Source organism: Cavia porcellus, unplaced genomic scaffold (genome assembly GCF_034190915.1).
Source record: "Cavia porcellus strain 051 isolate PalLab524CR breed Dunkin Hartley unplaced genomic scaffold, mCavPor4.1 scaffold_17, whole genome shotgun sequence".
Lineage (NCBI taxonomy): Eukaryota > Metazoa > Chordata > Mammalia > Rodentia > Caviidae > Cavia > Cavia porcellus.
In genome coordinates, this window is record NW_026947500.1 from 60,597,455 (window position 1) to 60,619,037 (window position 21,583).

General features: G+C 42.3%; 1 protein-coding gene and 2 pseudogenes across 1 annotated transcript; 2 read left to right on the forward strand and 1 right to left on the reverse strand.

Annotated features, from left to right (window-relative positions):
• Positions 1–1,499: 1,499 nt before the first annotated feature.
• LOC100730906 (olfactory receptor 7A17-like) lies at positions 1,500–2,455 on the forward strand (annotated as a pseudogene).
• A 6,259-nt stretch (positions 2,456–8,714) lies between these two features.
• Positions 8,715–10,744, forward strand: LOC100730624 (olfactory receptor 7A10-like; annotated as a pseudogene).
• A 3,972-nt stretch (positions 10,745–14,716) lies between these two features.
• Positions 14,717–15,673, reverse strand: LOC100730346 (olfactory receptor 7A17-like). The gene has a single exon (XM_003467976.2). The coding sequence runs from the start codon at positions 15,671–15,673 to the stop codon at positions 14,717–14,719; it is 957 nt and encodes a 318-aa protein (XP_003468024.2).
• Positions 15,674–21,583: the final 5,910 nt, after the last annotated feature.

Below are 21,583 nucleotides of genomic sequence, written 5' to 3' on the forward strand. Positions count from 1 at the left end.
CCCACATGTCTTTCTGCATGTTTCTGTGCAAATGTCACTTTATCCCTGGTCTTCTGGGCATAACCAGCAAACACAGAACAACACCAACTCTCTCCTTTCCATCTTTTTTCACCACATTTTCTACAACTGGATCTTGAAGTGTCCTGTAACCAAGCCTGCATTACAGTGGTGGTCCCCAAGATCGAGCTACTGGGAGGTGGTAGAGTGGATGGAGATGGGCTTTGGGAGAGGTCTTTAGACTACTGGGTGCCACATCCTAGATGGAGACTTGGTTCCTGCAGCCCACTTTCCACATTCATTTGCCTCCTAGTCATGATGGGGTGTGGATATTCTGTGCCATGCACTCCTGCCATGACCTGTGGCATTATGTCACTCCCAGTGTTGCAGGGACAGAGGGTCATTCAAAACCCAAGCCAGCATCATCTTCTCCTTTTACGAGCTGACTGTTCCTGGGGAAAGCTCAGTAAAACAGCACTTAGCATCATCAGACATAATAAATGGTTTGTACAGTTGTTTAAAGCCCCCATCCGTCATTTTACTGTAAACATTTTGCTTTCTTCATTTTTTAAATTTTTTTTTATCTTTTTCCTATTTTGAAGAGTGTAAAATACAACAGAACAAAGCCAATAGAGACAACGCATTTAAATTGGTACAGAACTTCAGAACAGGATATGGGAATAACAGGAATAGGTACCATAGTATATCTCATTATCTTCACAATAGTTGTTCTTTCAATCAGATACAGCAAAATCATACCGAATACAGAACATTATAAAACCTATCAAAACAGAGTATTGAATAGAGCAATACAATTAATCAAAACAAAGCAAAACAGTGATAACAATATTTGCCTTCAAAGAGATGGTAGAAGGAAATCTCCCATGTTGGTGTATTGCATGGGTCAACCTCCCAAGAGGTGCTCAGACCTCTGGCTCTCGTTTGCTAATGTGGCGGGGATGTTTGATTCTCAGCCCATGCACCAGTAGGCTCACGGCTGCCTACCAGGGAGGTGAGCAGGTTCATTTGTTTCCCTAAGTTCCAACATGGCATGCATCTCTGGAGGTGCTGGTTGTTCTCTCTCTGGGTCACCCACCGCTTGCTGGAGCCATGGCTCCTTCATTGTTCGTTGATTGTCTACACAACGCCTGGGACATGGGAGATTGTCAACTTATATTCCTCAAACGCATAGGTTTTTTCAATAAATTCTTAGAATGTTGACACTTTGCTCAAGAGATAGGACTTCTTAATGAGACATTATACAGTAGCTGGAATCTGCTAAAGGGAAAAAATCCTTGCAAAAACACAGAAATTATTTTCTTGACTAGAAGATCTGTATGGAAGTGCAGCTCAGTAGCAGAGCCCCTAACTTGCATGAGACAGGCACTGAGTTCTACCCACCTTAGTGGAAAAATGCTAGGATTCATGGGAGGTGAGTCATGCATCCTTTGGTAATGCTCTTTTTGTCTCTCCATTGTTATTTTGAAAGTTATATCCAAAGCATGGAACCAGGAAATGTTACACGGCCTTCAGAATTTCTCCTTCTGGGACTCTCAGATGATTCAGAGCTCCAGCCCCTCATCTACGGGCTCTTCCTCTCCATGTACCTGACCACGGTCCTCAGGAACCTGCTCATCCTCCTGGCCATCATCTCTGACCCCCACCTGCACACGCCCATGTACTTTTTCTCTCAAACCTGTCCTCTGTGGACATCGGCTTGACCTCCACCACTGTGCCCAAGATGCTGGTGAACATCCAGACCCACAGCCAGCTCATTACCTATGCAGGTTGCATCACCCAGATGTACTTTTTGCTGCTTTTTTCAGGGCTGGACATCTTTCCACTGATGGTGATGGCCTATGACTGCTACGTGGCCATCTGCTACCCCCTGCACTACATGGTTATCATCCACCGCTGGGTCTGTGGTATACTGGTTCTGGTGTGCTGGATCCTGGGTGTCCTAAATTCCCTGTTACACATCCTCATGGCTTTGCATCTGTCCTTCTGCAGTCACTTGGATATCCCACACTTCTTCTGTGAACTGGATCAGGTCATCCACCATGCCTGTTCTGACAACTTTTTCTATGACATGGCCATATATGTTACGGCAGTGCTGCTGGCTATCAGTCCCCTCGCTGGCATCCTGTTCTCTTACTCTAAGATAATTTCCTCCATATGTGCAGTTCCATCACCTCAGGGAAAGTACAAAGCTTTTTCCACCTGCACCTCTCACCTCTCGGTGGTCTCCCTGTTTTACTGCACGCTCCTGGGTGTGTACCTGAGTTCTGCTGTCACCCAAGACTGGTGCTCTACTGCAGTAGCCTCCCTGATGTACACTGTGGTCATCCCCATGCTGAACCCCTTCATCTATAGTCTGAGGAATGAAGACATCAAGAGAGCACTGAGAGGACTTCTCAGGAGGGCAACGGGCAGAGGACCAGCTGACCCGCCTCGGTAGAAATGCTTCTCATTTCGGGGCTCAAATTTTGGAGTTAGAATTTTGATCCTTTGATCAGATTGTACAACAAGATGTGTTTTCCTTTACTTCCTGTAATTTCCATTTCTTTGATATAGTTCTCTAATTTACTTAAGTCACTTTATTCCATTTTCCCTTCTTTCTAGTGATTTCAGGTTTTTTTGTCATTTATTACTCCCCCAAACTTGTTCCCATTATTGCATAGGAAATGTTTGGAAATTCTCATTTCTACCATGGAACAGATTTCATATTAATAAGTGTTGTAGGGTAACATATCACATTGACTTATTTTTCATTTATGTGCTAATAAAATAGTCAAGGGTTTTACTTTGGTTATAGTGTTGGTATCGACAATTATATTTGGCAATTAAAGTCAGCTACAAATTTGAATAAATAGATTGATTCCATATGACCTTAGAGTCAGGAATGATCTTTAATATAACCAATTTAGTTTTGAAATCGGTAAGTTTATTGCTTTGGAAAGTTATTTTCTTTCTGTATTCCATTCCAACCCAGTGTATTGTAAAGAGTTGTCCATGTGAAGAGAATTTATTGACTTGGTTTGAGAATTGGTATCTTGGTTGATATACTGTCTTCTTTCATTGACTTATCTTGTTGACAAGGTTGTTCAGAATGTCTAGCTCTACATTCAAGTATTACCCCACCCTCCAAATCAAGTCTCATCAGTGTCATCTTGCATATTTATCATTTTTTCCCTTACCAGAAGGTAGTGATCAAACCAAGAGCTTTCTGTGCACTACCAAATACTGTACGGCTGAGCTGGATCCCCAGCCCTGAACATCTCTTTTACCCCCAGGAATCACTTCAGTCTTTGTTCTGTTGCTGACCCAGAGGGGAGTGTGACTTCCGGCCCAATTGCGTCACTCAATCAGCAACTTCTGGTGCACGCATGCTTGTCCTTCCCACACGTCTGGTGTGGAATCTCACTGAGGTCACCTTGCAATTATGTCAAATAGCTGAGTAGCAGGGTAATGATGAACGCAGTCATGAAATAGCCACTGAAGCATCAAGGGTTTTTTTTAACTTTATAAGATATACTTATTATTTTTCTGACCAAAGTACAATGGTTTTTAAATCTCCTTAAACAAATAACTATGAAAAACATACTCCAGAAAAGAAAAAACAAATGGGAAATCTAATAAAACAGAATGGAACCAACAGTTAAAACAGTATTGGATTTCAAAAGCAAGACAGAAGGAAATCCTCCGTGGCTGCTGTATTGCATACTGTTATTCTCTAGATGCTCAGACTATTGGCTGTAGGCCTAAAAGTCAATCCAACAAGACAAGCACTGAACTGTTTTTGTGCCTCGGTTGCTATCAGCTCAACCTGTGTTCCTGTGTTCAGCCAGTTGCTTGCCTAGTAGGAGGGGGCCAAGCCTCTTGCATCCCAGCCCTCGTGTTACCTTGTTGATGTGACTGGTAGGTTAACTTCTTTTCTTTAATTTTATTTTAAAAAGAATAAAACAAAAGAAAACAGAAAAAAGCAAATCAGAACAAAACAATGCAAGCAACACAGCACTTCTTCAACAAGACAACCCGATATCAACAGAAGCTACCATAATGTCTCTTTCTTTGAAATAGTTGAGTGTACCTTCACACACAATAATATCAAACATAACAAAATAGTATATAAACTGTTCAAGAGAATGAAAGTATTACAGGGCATTCAGAATCAAATAACAGGAAATGAAAAATGACTACTGTAATATCTCATTTTCCAGGAAAATTTTGTTTATATTATCACACTATTAAAATCCAATAAGATACAATATGATAGAACCAATTGAAACAGAAGAACAAAAGCATGGTAGGACTTCAAAGCAAGATTATATTAAATCAGCAAGGCTGCCATAATGTCTTTTCTTCAAAGTAGCTGTTCATATCATCACACAAAACAAGTTCAAATAAAACCATTCCAACCAATGAATGAAAACATTGTAAGACTTCAAACAATATAATGGGAAACCATGATTACCATAAAATATTGAGTACTCGTACCATTTCTTACACTAGGGAAACTATTTGGTATTTATACATGTGAGTTTGATTTATTTCACTTATGAGTATGGTCTCAAGTTGCATCCATCTATTTGTAAATATCTGAATGTGATCATTCTTTATAGCCTAGTAGTACTCCATTGTATAAAAATACCACAACTTTTTTATCCATCCCTCAGTAGATGGACACTTAGGTTGTTTCCAAGATCTGGCTATTACAAATTGTGCTGCTATAAACATAGGTGCACATATATCACTGTGGTATGATGTTTTCAGTTCTGGAAATATGCCCAGAAGTGGGATAGGTGGGTCAAATGGGACTTCACTTCCAAACCCAGGTTTTTGAGGAATATCCAGACTGACCTCCACAGTGGTTGCACCAGTCTGCACGCCCACCAACAGTGCATGAGAGTTCCTTTTTGGGTTAACTTGTTGGGTTTCTTCCTGGCCCATGTGGCTTCTGCTGGCTCACTCAGTTTGCTTTGTTTCTACACTAAGATTAACTTTATGGGCTCTACCAAAAGAAGAATTGATTACTGTTAATTATATATTTTATTCCTACAGTCATATTTGTTTTCTAACCCGGTGAGAGAAGATAGCTGTATCTTTATTAAATGCAACTGGCCCTGTGTCCCTCACCACTCAATGTTTAAAATTTTAACTAGCTTATTAGAGAATAGTGACATAGGACAATTATACACATTTAAAGAGCTCGATGTGCTGAACTGAAGAGCCACACGGAAGTGAGCACACAGCATGGTGTGATTTTTTGCCTCATCTGAGAAAGTGTCCAATAAAGTTTAATGGATTTTTAATACAATTGCTGGAAACTTAATGGGCTTGGTCCCCTTTTCTAATAGTCTGCTATTGCTTGTGACACAAGGATTGGCAATGATACCATGCTGTCCATTTTTTAAGAATCTAGCAGAAAGACTTGCTTTCACCACGAAGGAATAACTTGCATGTGAGGAGGTAGATATGCTTTCTCCGATTAGAAACTTCCATGATGCATTACAACCTCAGACAGTCGGCCATGCTAAATGTAATTTTTTAGATTATTTTTTATTATTTTATTTTATTTTTATCAGTACCAGGGATCGAACTCACAACTGTCTGCTTGCAAGGCAGGCACTTATGTCGCTGAGCTAAATTCCCAGCCCAACGAATGTAATTTTTATGTGTTCATTTAATTGCTTTAATCATTCCCTTCAAAAGCATCATGTCCCTCTGGGAAAGGTGTTCACGGATGCAGCAAGGAATGGACACACAGCACAAGCTGCAGGCACAGTGGCTCTAGAATCAGTCTCACAGGGCTGGGGCACCCTGGGTGGCCACAGCCGGCAGCTCACTGGGTCACCCCCCAAGGCCTTAAGGCCAGGTACTGTGAGCCCACAGCCTTCCCAGATGCGGCTGAGGTTTCTTTGTCTCTTTGCAAGCTACTTCCCTAGCGTGTGATTAGATTTCCTCAGAATAACGCTGAGTTTTCTTCTCTTAGACTTTCTCAGCAGCTGGTGCTCCTCAGAAGCTGACTGAGAAGCTGTGTGCCATCTTGCTGCCTGTTTCCCATTAACCTTAGCTAGGTTTCATGCAGATGGAATGTTCTCTGCTTTCCTTTTCCCCTTCCTGCTGCTGCCTACATTTCTGTCTTTTTTTAAAAATTTTATTTAAGGGTAGAAAACAAAACAGTAAAAGGGTACATGTAATACAGAATTTTTTAAAAAAAGTAAGAAATCACTAGTTAATAGATTACATATTGTCATCTTAGAAATAGTTGCTCAAGTTAAAAATTAGCATACAAAGTGGACATGCAAACAGCGAGACTGGAAACAGTTTTGTTCAACAATCCAACAAAAACTTAATAATATGGTCATCTATTGTACACACCTAAACACACCTGCAGTTGTGTCCTTTAGAGCACTTTCTTTTCCTCTCTTTTTTATAATAACATTTACACATTTTGGGTTTTATTACTCCCACAGTTCTCATTACTCTTATGGGAGGAGAGAATAAAACCAAATGTGACAAAACAAAGTAGTCAGTCAAAACGAAGGGTGGACATAGTACATGATGTAAAAACAGAATACAAGGTGATCAACAGTGGTTACCATATTGCCTCTTGCAACTTTAAAAAGAATTGCCTATATCATCAGGTATAACAAAATTGAACAAAACAGTACAGAACAAAACCAATAAAACCTAAACATTGGAAACATTACAGAACTTCAAAAGAAGATAATAGTCAAACCAGAATGGGCATCATAGTGAATCTTATTGCCTTCAAAGTAGTTGCCTATACCCTCAAACTAGATACTATCAAACAAAACAGAATAGAGCAAAATCAGTCAAAACAAGATGGTGGGAGCAATACACGGCTTCAAATCTAGTTAACAGGAAATCAAAGAAGTTACTATAATATATCCTGCTAATTTTTTAATTTTTCCCTAAATTAAAAAAATAATAAAATAAATAAATTTTTTAAAAGGGGGAGACTGAGATAAAAGAGGACACATTTCCCACCCTGGTTTGTCTCTGTCTAAGGTCCTATTTGCGTAGGGACCTTCTAGCTGCCTGAGCTTTGCCACATCCCCAAGACTTCCTAGGCAACGTTAACTGCTAGTAATTTTCCACTCAGCGTTAACTACTTTGTTTTAAAAATGGTGCTTTCACTTTCTTTTGCTTACACCCCTGAGCCTCAGCTAACTTCTTTTCGGAAGGTGGTGTCGGGGAAAATGCATATAATTTAGATGTTGCCAGGAATAAATGAAATACGTGAGACTGTTTTGCTGACCTTAAGAAAATGTATGCAGTGAGTCGAGGTAATACAAACTCTTGTGTGTGTTTGTAATCCTTTTTTCGCCAAAATATGCACACCTCCCACATATATCCACAGAACCATGTTTAATTCTACCCTTTATAGCGAGAGAAAAATTGAAAGAGAATAGAAATTAAAAGATCATGAATGAAAACAGATGGAAAAGAATGTAGAAATTTAGGTAAGAGTTTAAAGTAGAATGGATATTGCCAGTGTTAACAGCGGATTAGGTTTCTTTGTTCAGTATCAAGGCATCTAGAGCAGAATCACATGGATATTTATTAAACAGGAAATTCTCTGTAGCAGGAAATTTTGCATAGCTTCTGCCAGCACAAAACACCCTTGCACGATCAGGGCTAAACTGACTCGAAAGCCTAAAATTTGGTTCTTGCAAATACATTTTTATTGGTAATGACTACACAGCATTTGATGCCTATTGATACTATCACAAATTGACATTAAATTGCTTCCAATCCATTTATTTCTCATTTTTCTGGTGAGCAGAAGCCTGAAGTGGGCCTTCCTGGGTGGCCCTTCAGTGCTTATTTGGAAATCCCCCATTTTGCTGAGTTAGCCTGGTAAGCCATCTGCCTGTCTTCACATCCTCCATAACGAGGTGGTGATTTATTTAATGGTGCTGCCTGCTCCTTTTCCTCTTGCTGGAATCATTCACTTCAAGACCCTCAGTTCCTCCGCTCAGGGGAGGTCAGGCGTTTCCCACGTCCCAGCTGACTCCTATGTTACTGCACAAGCTGGTGTGTGAGTCTCACTTCTGCCAAAATTCACACTCATCGCAGAGCTGAGCTCCTGCGTGCACAGCCTCAGGAACAAGTGCGTGGAGCAGAGACCTGTGAAGCGGCTCCTTGAGGGAGAACTGTAAAAATGACTATTGTCCTGAAGCAGAAGAAACACCCATAATTGCACAGCTCAACACCTCAGCGTCTGAACCTTGACTTCTTTAACTGGATTGGGAACATGGGACTTGGTTCTTGCATTTTGAGCCTGAGGTTTACATTTCTTTGATTGTTAGTTTCTCCATGCAATCGATTTGCTAAATATGCTGACTTGATTGTGTTTGTTGTGTTCTATTGGATCAGGTGTTCTCCGTCTTGTCATTTTGCACTTTTCCCGAAGTTACTGACATCTGTGGATCACAAATACCTAGAAATCCCCCTTTTTTTTACCTGCTTGTTTGGCATGACACCCAGAACCTTGCTTGGAATTTTGCAAACACCCAGGAAGAATATTCTTCCCCTCAGCCTCTGCTTGAATTCATTTCATTCCTCTCCTGGTCCACACTGTGTTTATGGGACTAATTTTTGGGGTGTGTTTCTCTGTCAATTGACAGCAGAGGCTTAAAAGTGAAGCAAAATTAGCCCGTGGTTTTTGTTTACTGGAGGCTGGCAAAATGGAAATTCTGGGCCCTGTCTCCCCATCAAAGGAAGATAATCCCATCTCCCGCTTCACTGGTACGCAGTGCGGAGAGCGGGCCACAGGCCCAGGGTGGGGATGGTGGTGTGTGCAGAGTCCTCACCCTGTAGACCGCTGAGTGATAGAACAGAGGGAAAATGCAGCCATCTGTGGTGGCTTGGGAGAGTTTCCACTTGAGTGCACAGGCAACATGACTAACAGACGTGGGCGAAGGTCCCCATGTCCTGCAGTTTCAGTACCAGACCATCACCCAGCTGATGCCCTCTCCCTCCCCTCCCTCTCTCCCTGACCTCCACACGCAGGATCCCTGAAGGCCTTGAACACCTTCCCCAAGTGCCCACCACAGGGCTGCTGCCCCGGCTTCTCCCTGTGCAAGTAACATTTCTGCAGAGAACCTCCCGGCTCCTGCCTCCTCTTCTCAGGCTCTCTGTTTAAATGTCACCTCCTCTGTTGTTCTGGCCTAGACACCCATGCCAAATGCCACCTGGGGGTTGGTGTAAGGACTAAAGGCAGACCCTATCCAGCACCCATGGTGTCCCGGGATCCACACGAGGGACCCCAGGCATGCAAGAGGAGGCTCTAATATATCTGTTTTTCTCTGTGGTTACTTCACATCTGGCAAAGCAAACGATTATTCTTTTTAGACACTGCTTTATTAAGACATGCTTCAGATTTGGCTAATGTGTACTTGCTGATGAATATTTCCAAATGTATGTAACGTCTTTAGCAAAACAATAAATAGGCACGTGCATTCCTCACTTGCATGTATTTCAGCCATCATTGGAATGTGAAAACTTTTGCTTGGCGGCAGTCTAGAGTCAGGACCCTGAATACAGTCCACAGTGGGGATCCATTTCTCAAGTGTAAGAAATAGGTTCCCAGCATCAACGGACATCACATGACTTCCAGGGGACAAGATTTAAAATGGGACAGACATTGTGAACTGGGAATGGCACTATGCGTGCTATAGAGGGAACAGATGGTCAGAGAAAATTTGGGAATTAATTTATAGAACAGAAAATATAAATTGGATCATTTCAACTTATAACAGTGTGCACTGGTGCAGAGAGTACTGATGTCACTTTTTCTGTTTTATTGTAGTTGCATCCACCATGAAGAAGCAGAAAATAGCACTAGAATTTCAGAATTTCTCCTTCTGAGACTCTAGGAGGACCCAGAGCTGCAGCCCTCATCTACGGGCTCTTCCTCTGCATGTACCTGACGATGGTGCTCAGAACTTGCTCATCCTCATGATCTCCGAACCCCACCTGCACACGCCCATGACCTTCTTCCTCTCCAACCTGTCCTCTGTGGACGTCGGCTTCACCTCCACCACTGTGGTCAGGATGTGAACATCCAGACCTACAGCCAGGTCATTACCTATGCAGGTTGCATCACCCAGATGTCCTTTTTCTTGCTCTTTGCAGACCTGGACAACTTCCTCCGTGCCATCATGGCCTATGAGTGCTTCATGGCAATCTGGTACCCACTATGTTAGATGGTCGTCATGCACCCATTGCTCTGGTGCTGGTGTTCTGGATGGCGAGCTTCTTGCACACCTCATTGCAAAGCCTCTTGCTGCGTCTGTTCTTCTGCATGGAGCTGGAAATCCCACACTTCTCCTGTGAACTCAATCAGGTGGCCCAGCTTGCCTGTGCTGAGAATGTTCTCAGTGACCTTGTGGTGCACTTGGTACCTGTGCTGTTGGGGACTGGCTCCCCGCCTGGCATCCTGTACTCTTACCCTAAGATCATCACCTCCATGTGTGCCGTCTCTTCAGCTCAAGGGAGCATAAAGCCTTTTCCACCTGTGCATCTCACCTTGCAGTGGTCTCCTTATTTTATTGCAGGGGTCTAGGTGTGTACCTTAGCTCTGCACACAGGAGCTCACACTCAAGTGCAAACAGCCTCGGTGATGTACACCATGGTCAGCCCCATGCTGAGTCCCTTCATCTACAGCTTGAGGAAGAAAGACGTCAAGAGAGCTCTGAGAAGACTTTCTGGATAAAACCTGTAAAAGAAGATTCTGCCCAGAGCCTGAGCAACACTCTTGGCTGCAGGACTTTGAAAGCTTCCAAGTCTAAACCTGATTCACGGATCAGATCATGAGCACAGGAATCGCTCATGGTATTTACTCCCTGGACTTTCCATTGCTACGATTCCAACATCCCCATATGACTTCATCAACTCGTGTTTTTAGGTTTTCTGCTCTGATAGCTCATGGTTTTTTCCTTTTGTTTTCCAAATTACCAACGTTATTCCAAACATTGCACCAGAAATATTTGGAAATTCTCACTTATCTGACACATCAGCCAGAATGTCTTAAAGATAACTTCTTCCTGTATTACATCTCTTATTGCATAATGTTTCTTTCATTTTACTGAAGAACTCGTGTTGGAATTTGCTTCACATATGGAAAAACTTACCTTGGAAACTAGTGCAATTTATCTAAAGCTAAGGTCAGTACTTTACTTCTTGGTGAGTCATGCCTGTGTGTATCAGTGCCTCAACTGCTCTTTTTGATAATGTGGACTTCATCATGCTACTGCATTTTATGCCTACTTGCTTGTGGCTTTACACTTTTTAGTTTAGATCACTACATAATATCAATGCATATTTATGAGAGACAACATAGTGTATGATTCGTGCATATGTTAGAGAGTGCTGAGCCCAGCTTGTTGACATATCTGTCATTTTCAGTCTTAATCATGTCTTTATGGTGAGTTAGTTCTAGAGTCCCCTAACAATTTTGATACCTACAGTGCTTTACTGCCAACTGTGGTCACCCGAGGACACAGTCGAGCACCAGAATTCAGCCTTGGAACTGACCTTCTCATGGTTCTCACACTCAGGACCTGGCTTTTATTTCAGCTCCATGTCCAAAGCGCTGACCAGAGCCATGAGGAAAACAAGCCTCTAGACACAATGACTCCTTCATTTTTCTGGAGCAGAGGGCTCTGAATGCTAGATGACATTTCTGCTGTGATAACAGTGTGGGAACGGGGAGTGGACTTGTGGTTCTTTTAGGAAAGGGAAGAAGGCAGGGGAGGCTCTCCAAAGGCCAGCGCTGAGCATCTCTGTGGAGCTGTCCTGTGTGGTGACTGTAATCAGCGTCCGTACCTTGGGTGTGACATTGTACCACAGTTTTATGAGATGTTACTCTTGGGAAAACACAGTAAAGGATTCATGGATCTCTCTGGCTTATTTCTTACATATGCATGTTAACCTGCAGTGATCCCCAAATTAAAGTTTAATGAGAATTATCAATGATACAGTAAACATTCACGAACAACATTTTCTTGACATGTAAAGATTACATCATTCTTTATCCCTTTGAACTTTTTTCCTTTATATATTTTAAGACACAGAGACTGTCCTATCTTATGCTTAAATTAATCTTCACATATTTTATTACAGTTAAAGAAAATAAGGAAAAGTGAATGATTTCATCCACTAAAAATGATGTTGTACCCTTGTGTGCTTCTAGACAGTGTGGCACAATATAGGTCCTTATGATGGAGGTAGTTTTTCTCATCTATGTTAGAATACTGGGCCATAAAATAAACGGAATTTGGACAACTAAGAAAACAGTGCCTTCTGGTATTCCATTGTTACTGCTTTTTCTGTTTTGGGGAGGCAAAGAGGGAAATGGCACACATGAGAACTGTAGAAATGAGACTTCTGCAGTAACCGAGCACCTCCCCCTCCGCCCCTCATCTCGCCAGCTCCCTCTGGATGCCATTGGACTGTGGGAATTACCTCCTTTTCTCCTCCACTGAGATTACTTCATATGCCCAGTTGCTTTCTTTTAGGACACTTGGCACTTTCCTTTCTTTGTGATGGTCAAACAATGCTAGGTTCATAAAGACCGCAATCCATCCTGTCTGCACAATTTTGCCTGGAACATTCAGCTAATTGGGTTTTGGAATTGATTGTGTGTGTTAAGGTGACATTCTGACTAACCATAGACTTTCCCAGGGACAATCACACCCACACTCACACACACGCCCCAGATTTGTTTGACAACCCGTGCAATAGCACCCTAAATAAACTGAGATGGAAAACTGGTTAAGTAACATGGTGTCTCTCTGGAGATCTGGCTTGAGCCAAAGCCTTGAAAGATTTTTCTTGAGTTAGAAACTTGTCATTCTTTTTTTTTGTTTAAAGTTTCCTTACTTACATATTTAATAGAAACAATAGACGGAAAAGAAAGACAAAAAGGGAAAAAGACAAATAAGCAAAAGTAACAACAAACCCCAAACAGTAACAGTATACATTTTCGAAACCAGATGATGGGAGTTTAATAACAGTCGTAATATTGCATATTGTGACCTCCAAATGGGTTCTTAGATTATCAGATGCAGACAGGTAAAATCAGGCTAATCCTGGGAACATCAACTATCCTTTTCCAAGAACTAATACCATCTGTAGTGCACTCATCTTACCTCTCTTATGTATATACACACAGATTTCTGTCTAGAGCCTTCTCCTTCTTGTGGACCTTGAACAGAAACTGCAAAAGCAGGCATCAGAGATTGTGCAGAAGGAAAGATTGCATGGGGTTCAACGAAGCCTTGGGACAGGGCTCCCCAAACTTATCTCTGCACCAGAATCCCGGGAAGGCTTGCCCTGAAAGCAAATCTCAATGCAGAAATGTCGAAAACTGGCCAGAAAACATTTGCCCACTGGAAATGCTAGATTTGCCTGCCATGTCATGTAGGAGCCTGAAAACATCAAGTAGAAACTCACAGCTGCATTCAGACTTCAGCGGTGCTCTGCAGTACTCAGACGAGCTCCTAACAGTGCGCTTGCATTTTTGATGACATTGATGTCACGCTGAACTAGTGGATTTTAGCCCAGCTTCCTGTGCAGCAATAGTCAAGTGATATAATAATCAAAAGAAAAAGGAACTGAGGATAATTAAAACCATACGCCGATAATCTTGATGTTTATTTGGATACTTTGTGACAATGTTCATAATGACCCTGCTATTCAGCTTATTTCACTTAACTGTACTACATAGTGACTGCAGTGTGATTCCACACCAGACATGGCAGAAGGACACGCCTGTGTGAACAGGGAGTCGGTGACTCTGAGTCACATGACTGGGCTGAAGTCACACTCCTGTGTCAGTCAGAACATAAAGACTGGACTATTCCTGGGGAAAAGAAGATGCACAGGGCTGGGCTCAGCTCAGTGACAGGGCTCTGCTAGCATGCATGAAGCACTGGGTTTGATCACCAGCACCAGAAACAAGGAAAAAAGGATATATACAGGATAATATTGATGAGGGCTCTCAGTTAGAGGGAGGGACAGTATCTGTATTCGGATCTAGACATTCTGACCAACAGAACAAAGAAGGTAACTCAGTGTAACAATAATATGTATCAACCAACTGTGAAGTCAGATAAATAAATTCTCTTCACATGGATAGTTCTTCAAAATACACTGGGAAGGAACAGAATACAGAAACAAAATCTTTTTCCAAAGCAATACAGTTATCTACTTCAAACATTTATTGGTCTATGAGAGGTCATTCCTGACGCTAAAGTCTTATGGAATCAACCAATTTATTCAAATTTGTAGCTGACTTTAATTGCCAAATATAATTGTCCTCTACCAACAGGAAAACCCTTCAAAGTTGCTGTAGAACACAAAAGAAAAACAACTTAAAAGGATATGCTATTGTATAACAATTTTTCATAAGCAGTCTGCTTTGTTCCAGGGCAGACATGAGAATTTCCAAACGCTTCCGATCCAAGAATAGGAGCAAGTTTGGGGGAGTAATAAATGACCAACAAATTGGATTGCACTAGAAAGAAGACGATACTTAATAAAGTGATTTAATTAAATTAGCTAGAGAACTATGTCAAAGAAATGCAAATTATGGGCAGTAAAGGAAAAAATATCTTGTTGTACAATCTGATCAAAGGATCAAAATTCTGACTCCAAAATTTTAGCCCCAAAATGAGGAGCATTTCTACCGAGGTGGGTCAGCTGGTCCTCTGCCCGTTGCCCTCCCGAGAAGTCCTCTCAGCGCTCTCTTGATGTCTTCGTTCCTCAGACTGTAGATGAAGGGGTTCAGCATGGGGGTGACCACGGTGTACATCAGGGAGGCTACTGCAGTAGAGCACCAGTCTTGGGTGACAGCAGAACTCAGGTACACGCCCAGGAGCGTGCAGTAAAACAGGGAGACCACCGACAGGTGAGAGGTGCAGGTGGAAAACGCTTTGTACTTCCCCCGAGCTGACGGAACTGCACGTATGGAGGAAATTATCTTAAAGTAAGAGAACAGGATGCCAGCGAGGGGACCGATAGCCAGCAGCACTGCCGTAACATATATGGCCAGGTCATTGAGAAAGGTGTCAGAGCAGGCACGGTGGACGACCTGATCTAGTTCACAGAAGAGGTGTGGGATTTCCAAGTGGCTGCAGAAGGACAGACCCAAAGCCATGAGGGTGTGTAACAGGGAAATTAGGACACTTACAATCCAGCACGCCAGAACCGAAAACCCACAGAGCCAGCGGTGGATGATAACCGTGTAGTGCAGGGGGTAGCAGATGGCCACGTAGCGGTCATAGGCCATCACCGTCAGCAGAAAGGTGTCCAGGCCTGAAAAAAGCAGCAAAAAGTACATCTGGGTGATGCAGCCTGCGTAGGTAATGAGCTGGCTGTGGGTCTGGATGCTCACCAGCATCTTGGGCACAGTGGTGGAGGTGAAGCCGATGTCCACAGAGGACAGGTTGGAGAGGAAGAAGTACATGGGCGTGTGCAGGTGGGGGTCGGAGACGATGGCCAGGAGGATGAGCAGGTTCCCAAGCACCGTGAACAGGTACATGGAGAGGAAGAGCCCATAGATGAGGGGCTGCAGCTCTGAGTCCTCTGAGAGTCCCAGAAGGAGAAATTCTGAAGGCCACGTAACATTTCCTGGTTCCATGCTTTGGGTATAACTTCCAAAAATAAGAATGGAGACAGACAAAGAGCATTACCAAAGGATGCATGACTCACCTCCCATGAATGTTAGCATTTTTGCACTAAGGTGGGTGGAACTCAGGGCCTCTCACATGCAAGTTAGGGGCTCTACTACCGAGCTACACTTCCATCCAGATCTCCTAGAGTCAGGAAAATAATTCCTGTGTTTTGTATGGATATTTCACCTTTAGCAGATGCCAGCTACTCTATAATGTCTCATTGAGAAGTCCTCTCAGGAGCAAAGTGTCAATATTCTAAAAATTTGTTGAAAAAAATTATGCATTTTGCGAATGTGAATTGAAAATGATCCATGTCCCAATAATTGTTTATAAAATTAATAAACAATGAAGAAAAAATCTCTGTAGTAAAATGATAGACAACAAACACAAACAGCTTGTTTCATTCTGTGTTTGTCAGATGATGCTGCGTGCTGTGTGAGTCAGCTCTCCGGAGCAGTGTCATGTCCCCAGAAAGGTCAGCTGATAAAGGGGGAAGAAAGCATGGCTGCAGTTTCTGAAATCCCATGACAGTTTGACTGCACAGCATTGGTGAATACATAAGGACCTGGGTCACCTTCAAAAGTCATGGCAGAGAAAACACTGGACCCATCATGACCTGGAAGCAAAAGAAAGTGGAAAGTGGGCTGCAGGTCCCAAGTCTCCTTCAGGGATGTGCTCCCCCCCCCAGTACTCTAAAGACCTCTCCCTAAGCCCATCTCCACCCACTGTACCACCTCCCAGTAGCTCTACCTTGGGGACCACCGCTGTAATGCATGTTGGTTACAGGATGCCTCAAGATCGAATTGTAGAAAATGTGGTTAAAAAAATAGAAAGGAGAGAGCTGACAGGGTGCTGTATTTGATGGTTATTCCCAGAAGACCAGGGACAAAGTGACACTTGCACAGAAACACCCAGAAAGACAGGTGGGGAGCAGGAAGGCTTCGGGGCTGTGGGCAGCTCCCAGGAGGAGCAGCGGGGTCAAAGGCCCTGGAGAAGATGCTTCTCTCAGGAGCTCAGCACTAACAAGGAAGCCCTGTGACCAGGGGTGAGAGGGGCCACGTGTGACAAAGAATGATGACCGACCTGTGTGCAGAGGTGTCCGCTCCTCCGCTGGACATGGAAATGGAAATGTCACTGATTCCAGGCTGAGAGGCCAGCTCTGCTGCAAGAGAGACCTCGTCTCAGGGAGAGAATGAAGTCTGAGGTGTGGGTCTGTACTGGTGTTTATTGGGGTGCCTGAGGCCTTCACTCTGGCACCCAAGTCCTGCTTTTGACTCCTAGCACCCAGAACTGTGTGCAGCCTTATTGCTGCTGAAAGTTCAGGACAAGAGGCGTCTCTCTTTCCACCTGCTGTAGATTTTGCTTTAATCAGTTGAGTCAAAATCCCCCAGGCTCTGACGTCAGCCCTTGGTTACCTCCTGTGCTGCCTTCAGTTCTGGCTTCTGTGTTGTGAAGGGGGGACCAGCCCCTCTCCTCAGAAGCCTGCACTCACTCCTGAGTTACTAGTTCACACACACACACACACACACACACTAAGCTCAACAGGCTTAGATGCAGGAATCACAGTGAGGACTCCTGGGACCATGTAAATAATACGGTTTTCTCACACCGGGCACACATTAGAGAGAGACGGACACACAGCAAGCTGTCTCCATCAGATTAATTTCCATTTTGGTCCGGCTGTGGTCTGCCCTCTGTCTACAGAAACATTTTAGAAGCATAAAACATCCGCTCATTCAGCAGAGCGCACAGAACACAATGAACCTTAGGGATTAAAAACATGTAAAGATTCAGGTGACTCCTGGGAGGGCAGGAGCAGGAAGCCCCTCCTCAGCTGTGCAGCCTTCCCTTCCCACTCACCTTAACCCCGGACCAGCGACAAATGGCAGCAACACAGGCTTCCAGGAGAAAAGGTTCTACTGTACTTTTAGTGTCCAACGTATACAGAGGGAACAGCTCAGGAGAAAAGTGGGCAAAAGGAATAAGCCAACCATTCACAAGGGAAAAGGGACGAAGAGCTACTGGTTTTAGGCATTTTATCAGAAATGCAGACAGAGCTGCTTCTGTGCGTTCCATGTTGTCTGGAGACCTCGTATGTATCTGGTCTCATTGTAACTCAAGAATCCCATCTGGGCATTTTTACTTCTGGCATTTACTCCTTGTTGTTGTGAGGCTTTGGGTTTTGATCTCTCTGTCTTCCTCTTTCTATGTCTCTGTCTCTGTCTCTGTCTCTGTCTCTGTCTCTCTCTTTCTATGTTTCTGTTTTTGCAAATGCTCATGGATGTTCTGCACTTAAGTCTGTATTCTGATCATTCCCAATGAGCTAATGTTTCCTTGTGTTCTGCATAAATTCTATGTGGTGGCATCCTGGAGTCTGCTCCTTTACACTGAAAACCGTCCTCCATGTGATTAACCCCGGAGGACATCAGGGCACACACACCATCCCCTCATACACTGGCTCTGCCTTTCCAATTCCAGATTCCAATGAGAGGATTTTACACTCCTGTTCCGTTTTGTATTTCCACACAGGTATATGTGTAAAGGTGCTGTGTACACAGCAAATTTAGGAAAATGAGAAGCTATGAGAGAAACAGTGAGATGGGGAGACTAAAGCAGGTCACACAGAGCAGTGTAAAAACATTGCTATTAAAGATGCAAAATGATCATGGAAAAGAACCGCAGTGGGATATGAAATAGCAATAACTTAATGAACTCAATATGGATTAATATCTAAATTTACAAAGACCTGTAAGAAAATAACATACAGCTGAGTTAAAGTATTTGCATATATCATTATAGACGGATGGATTTCCGGGGTACACAGGCTCCGATTCAATCTCAAACACCACAATAATAAATAACTAAATTCTTTCTAACTGTGTATGGGTTAAATGTATTTCAGAAAAAAACACAACCTTTACTCACATGAATGTAATGTCTTCTAGGTGATGACCAGAATAATGTGCCTTGTAGAAATAGATCAGCAAAAATTCAATATATATATATATATATATATATATATATATATATATATATATATATCCCCAAACGACCTACACACAAATTTAAAAGCTAAATGGCAAACTGTGAAGGTAGTAAAAATCCCCAATTCTTATGTGTGGAGAAATGCCATTGTGGTATTGTCTGTTTGTTCCTTTTTTTGTAAGACTCTCTTTGGTTTACACCTTCTCCCCTGAATAACTGAAAATATAACACGTAGTATCCTGACTATTGCAAATCTCAAATCTTTTTCTAATGAATTCTATTTTTTCATAAAATAATCAGAGAAATGTGATCAAAAACAGTACTCCCACCCATTGTGCACAAGCAAAGATTTTATGTGGACAATCTACTATACAGTGAATTGATAACAAACCCACAAACACATTCAGAGTCTCCACTAAGTAAATAACTACCAGCAAAGTTTATTACTGCAATATCCTTTTTAATCTACTAAAGGTTCTCATCTCACTTCTCACATGAGGGAAATAAATGAAAATGTGTACAGTACCTCCTGTACTGATACTGCAAGGTTGGATCTTCAAGGATAACTCTGGTCCAGAACTCTCCGATGGCAACCTGCTGCAAATGGAAACACACCCTACAGTGTCCATCATAAAGATGAGGAGACACAGCACATGTCAGACTCTGTCCCCGCACAGCGGATGGCCTGTGTCTATACTCCAGGGATGGCAGGGACCCCTGGACATATTCTCACAGTTAACTGGAGCCTAGTTATTTCTTCCATCCCTCTTTTAATTCAGCTTACAGGTCTACCACTTAAAGGTCAACGATTACCCTTCACCTCAGTCACAGACTGGAGACCTGGAGATAGAGACTGAAACTCTGGCCCCAGACAAGAAAGAGGCAAAAGTGAAGTCTAGATCCCCAAACCAGGACAATCCATTTAGAGAAGCATTTTGCCCGCTCCGGGCTGCACATTCTGCAAGACAATCAGCACAGGAGATGTTCGTGTCTCCCAGCAGATTCTCCCTTGGGCATCAGCAGCTCCCTCTAGTCATTCCAACCCCCGTGGGATGCTGCTCTGCACAGAAAATGTTCTCTGAAGATGCTTTGTGACAAGAGCTCAGGTGAAAAAAAACCAGGTGAATGCAGACTTCACTGCCCCTTTGCAGTAAACTCTCTCGCTTTTGAGAGGTCTAAACTAACACCTTGTCCCAATCCTGCGTGCGGGTTCCAGTCAAAGTCTAAAATCAAGGAGCTTACTCCACATCCCCGAAGCTTTGATTTGTGCCAAGGACAAGTTCATGTCTTCCAAAGCTTGGAACATATTCAGCAGAGGGGAAAATTGCTTATCAAGTGTGTGGTAATTAAAAGCAATGTTCAGATTTTTAGGCACACTGCTTTGATATTGCAATTCATAATGACCTCATTTAATTTTTATAAATGTCCATTATAATGGTCAATACCACTAAGAACCTTTTTCTAACTTTGCAGCTCTTGGGCTTAAAGGGTCTACGTGGATCTGTAGAAAGTAACAAATGGAAAACTGAAGGGCTCTCATTGGAACCCCTCCAGATATTCCCAGCTCTCATTCCCTAAACTGTGCTCCATGACCAGAATGATTTTCTCTCCAAAGAACACTTGGGAATACTTTGAGAAATTCCCTTGTCCCCGAGAGGGAGGTGCATCCAGCCCCATGAGAATGGAGACCAAGGACACTGCCTAGCATCGGACAGAGCACAGGCCAGCGTCCCCCACCAATGCCCAGCACAAGCAGAAGGAGAAAGGACCTCAGGAGATCCCATACTAATCAAGACTCTTCTGGGTTCAGTATGTAGAGGATTTGTTTGGGATTTTGTTTAAATGCAGATTCTTTTTTGATTTTAAAGAGAATAAAACAAAAGAAACCTAATCAGAACAGAACAATGCAAGCAACAGCGTGCTTCACAACCAGACAACAGGTCATCAACAGTGGCCACCATAATGTCTCTTGTTTTCTTTGAAATAGTTGACCATGCCTTCACACACAATAATAGCAAACAGAACAAAATAGTATAAAACCATTCAAAAGGATGAAAGCATTACAGGACCATAAACCCAGATAACAGGAAATGAACAATGGTTACTACAATATCTCATTTTTCTCAAAATTTGCCCATGCCATCACACATAATAAAATCAAACACAACAAGATAGAACCAATCAAAACAAAAGACAAAGCATGGTAGAACTTCAAAATAAAATGGTAAGAAATCAGCAGTGGTTGACAAAATGTCACATTTTCTTAAAAATAGCTGTTCATTTACTATATGTGATAGTATAAACAAAAGTTTTTATAGGCAAACAGATAATATAGAAACCATTGTTCGTTTTCTTTTAACTGGTTCTAAATACCCTGTAATTTCTTCATTCTCCTGAATAGCTTCAGATTGACTTGATATGCTTGATGCTATAGTATTTGAAGTTATACCCAAATAATTCAAGGAGGGAGGCACTATGGTGACTACTATTATGTTAGATTATCTGGAGATGAAACACAATGATGCTTAAATAGTTCGGTTCTGACTTGTGTTGTTCTAATACAATGTCCTCGTTTACCTCAATCCCATTCTTTTTAAAAATTTAATCTATTTTTTCTCACTTATTTTTCAATTAAGGGAAAACTAAATTAAAAAATAGCAATACATATCATAGTAACTTTTTTGTTTTCCTATTAACCTGATTTGAACCCCAGTATTGCTCTCCCCATCTTGTTCTGTCTGATTATTCTAATTCTGTTTTGTTTGATAGTATCAAGTTTGAGGGTATAGGCAACCACTTTGAAGGCAATAAGATATACTATGATGCCCATTATGTTCGACTATTATCTTTTTTTGAAGTCCTGTAAGGTCTCCAGTGTAGGTTTTATTGGT

Coding starts and splice junctions, on each gene's coding strand:
- LOC100730346 (XM_003467976.2), bottom strand. CDS start 15,673: ATGGAACCAGGAAATGTTACGTGGCCTTCAGAATTTCTCCTTCTGGGA.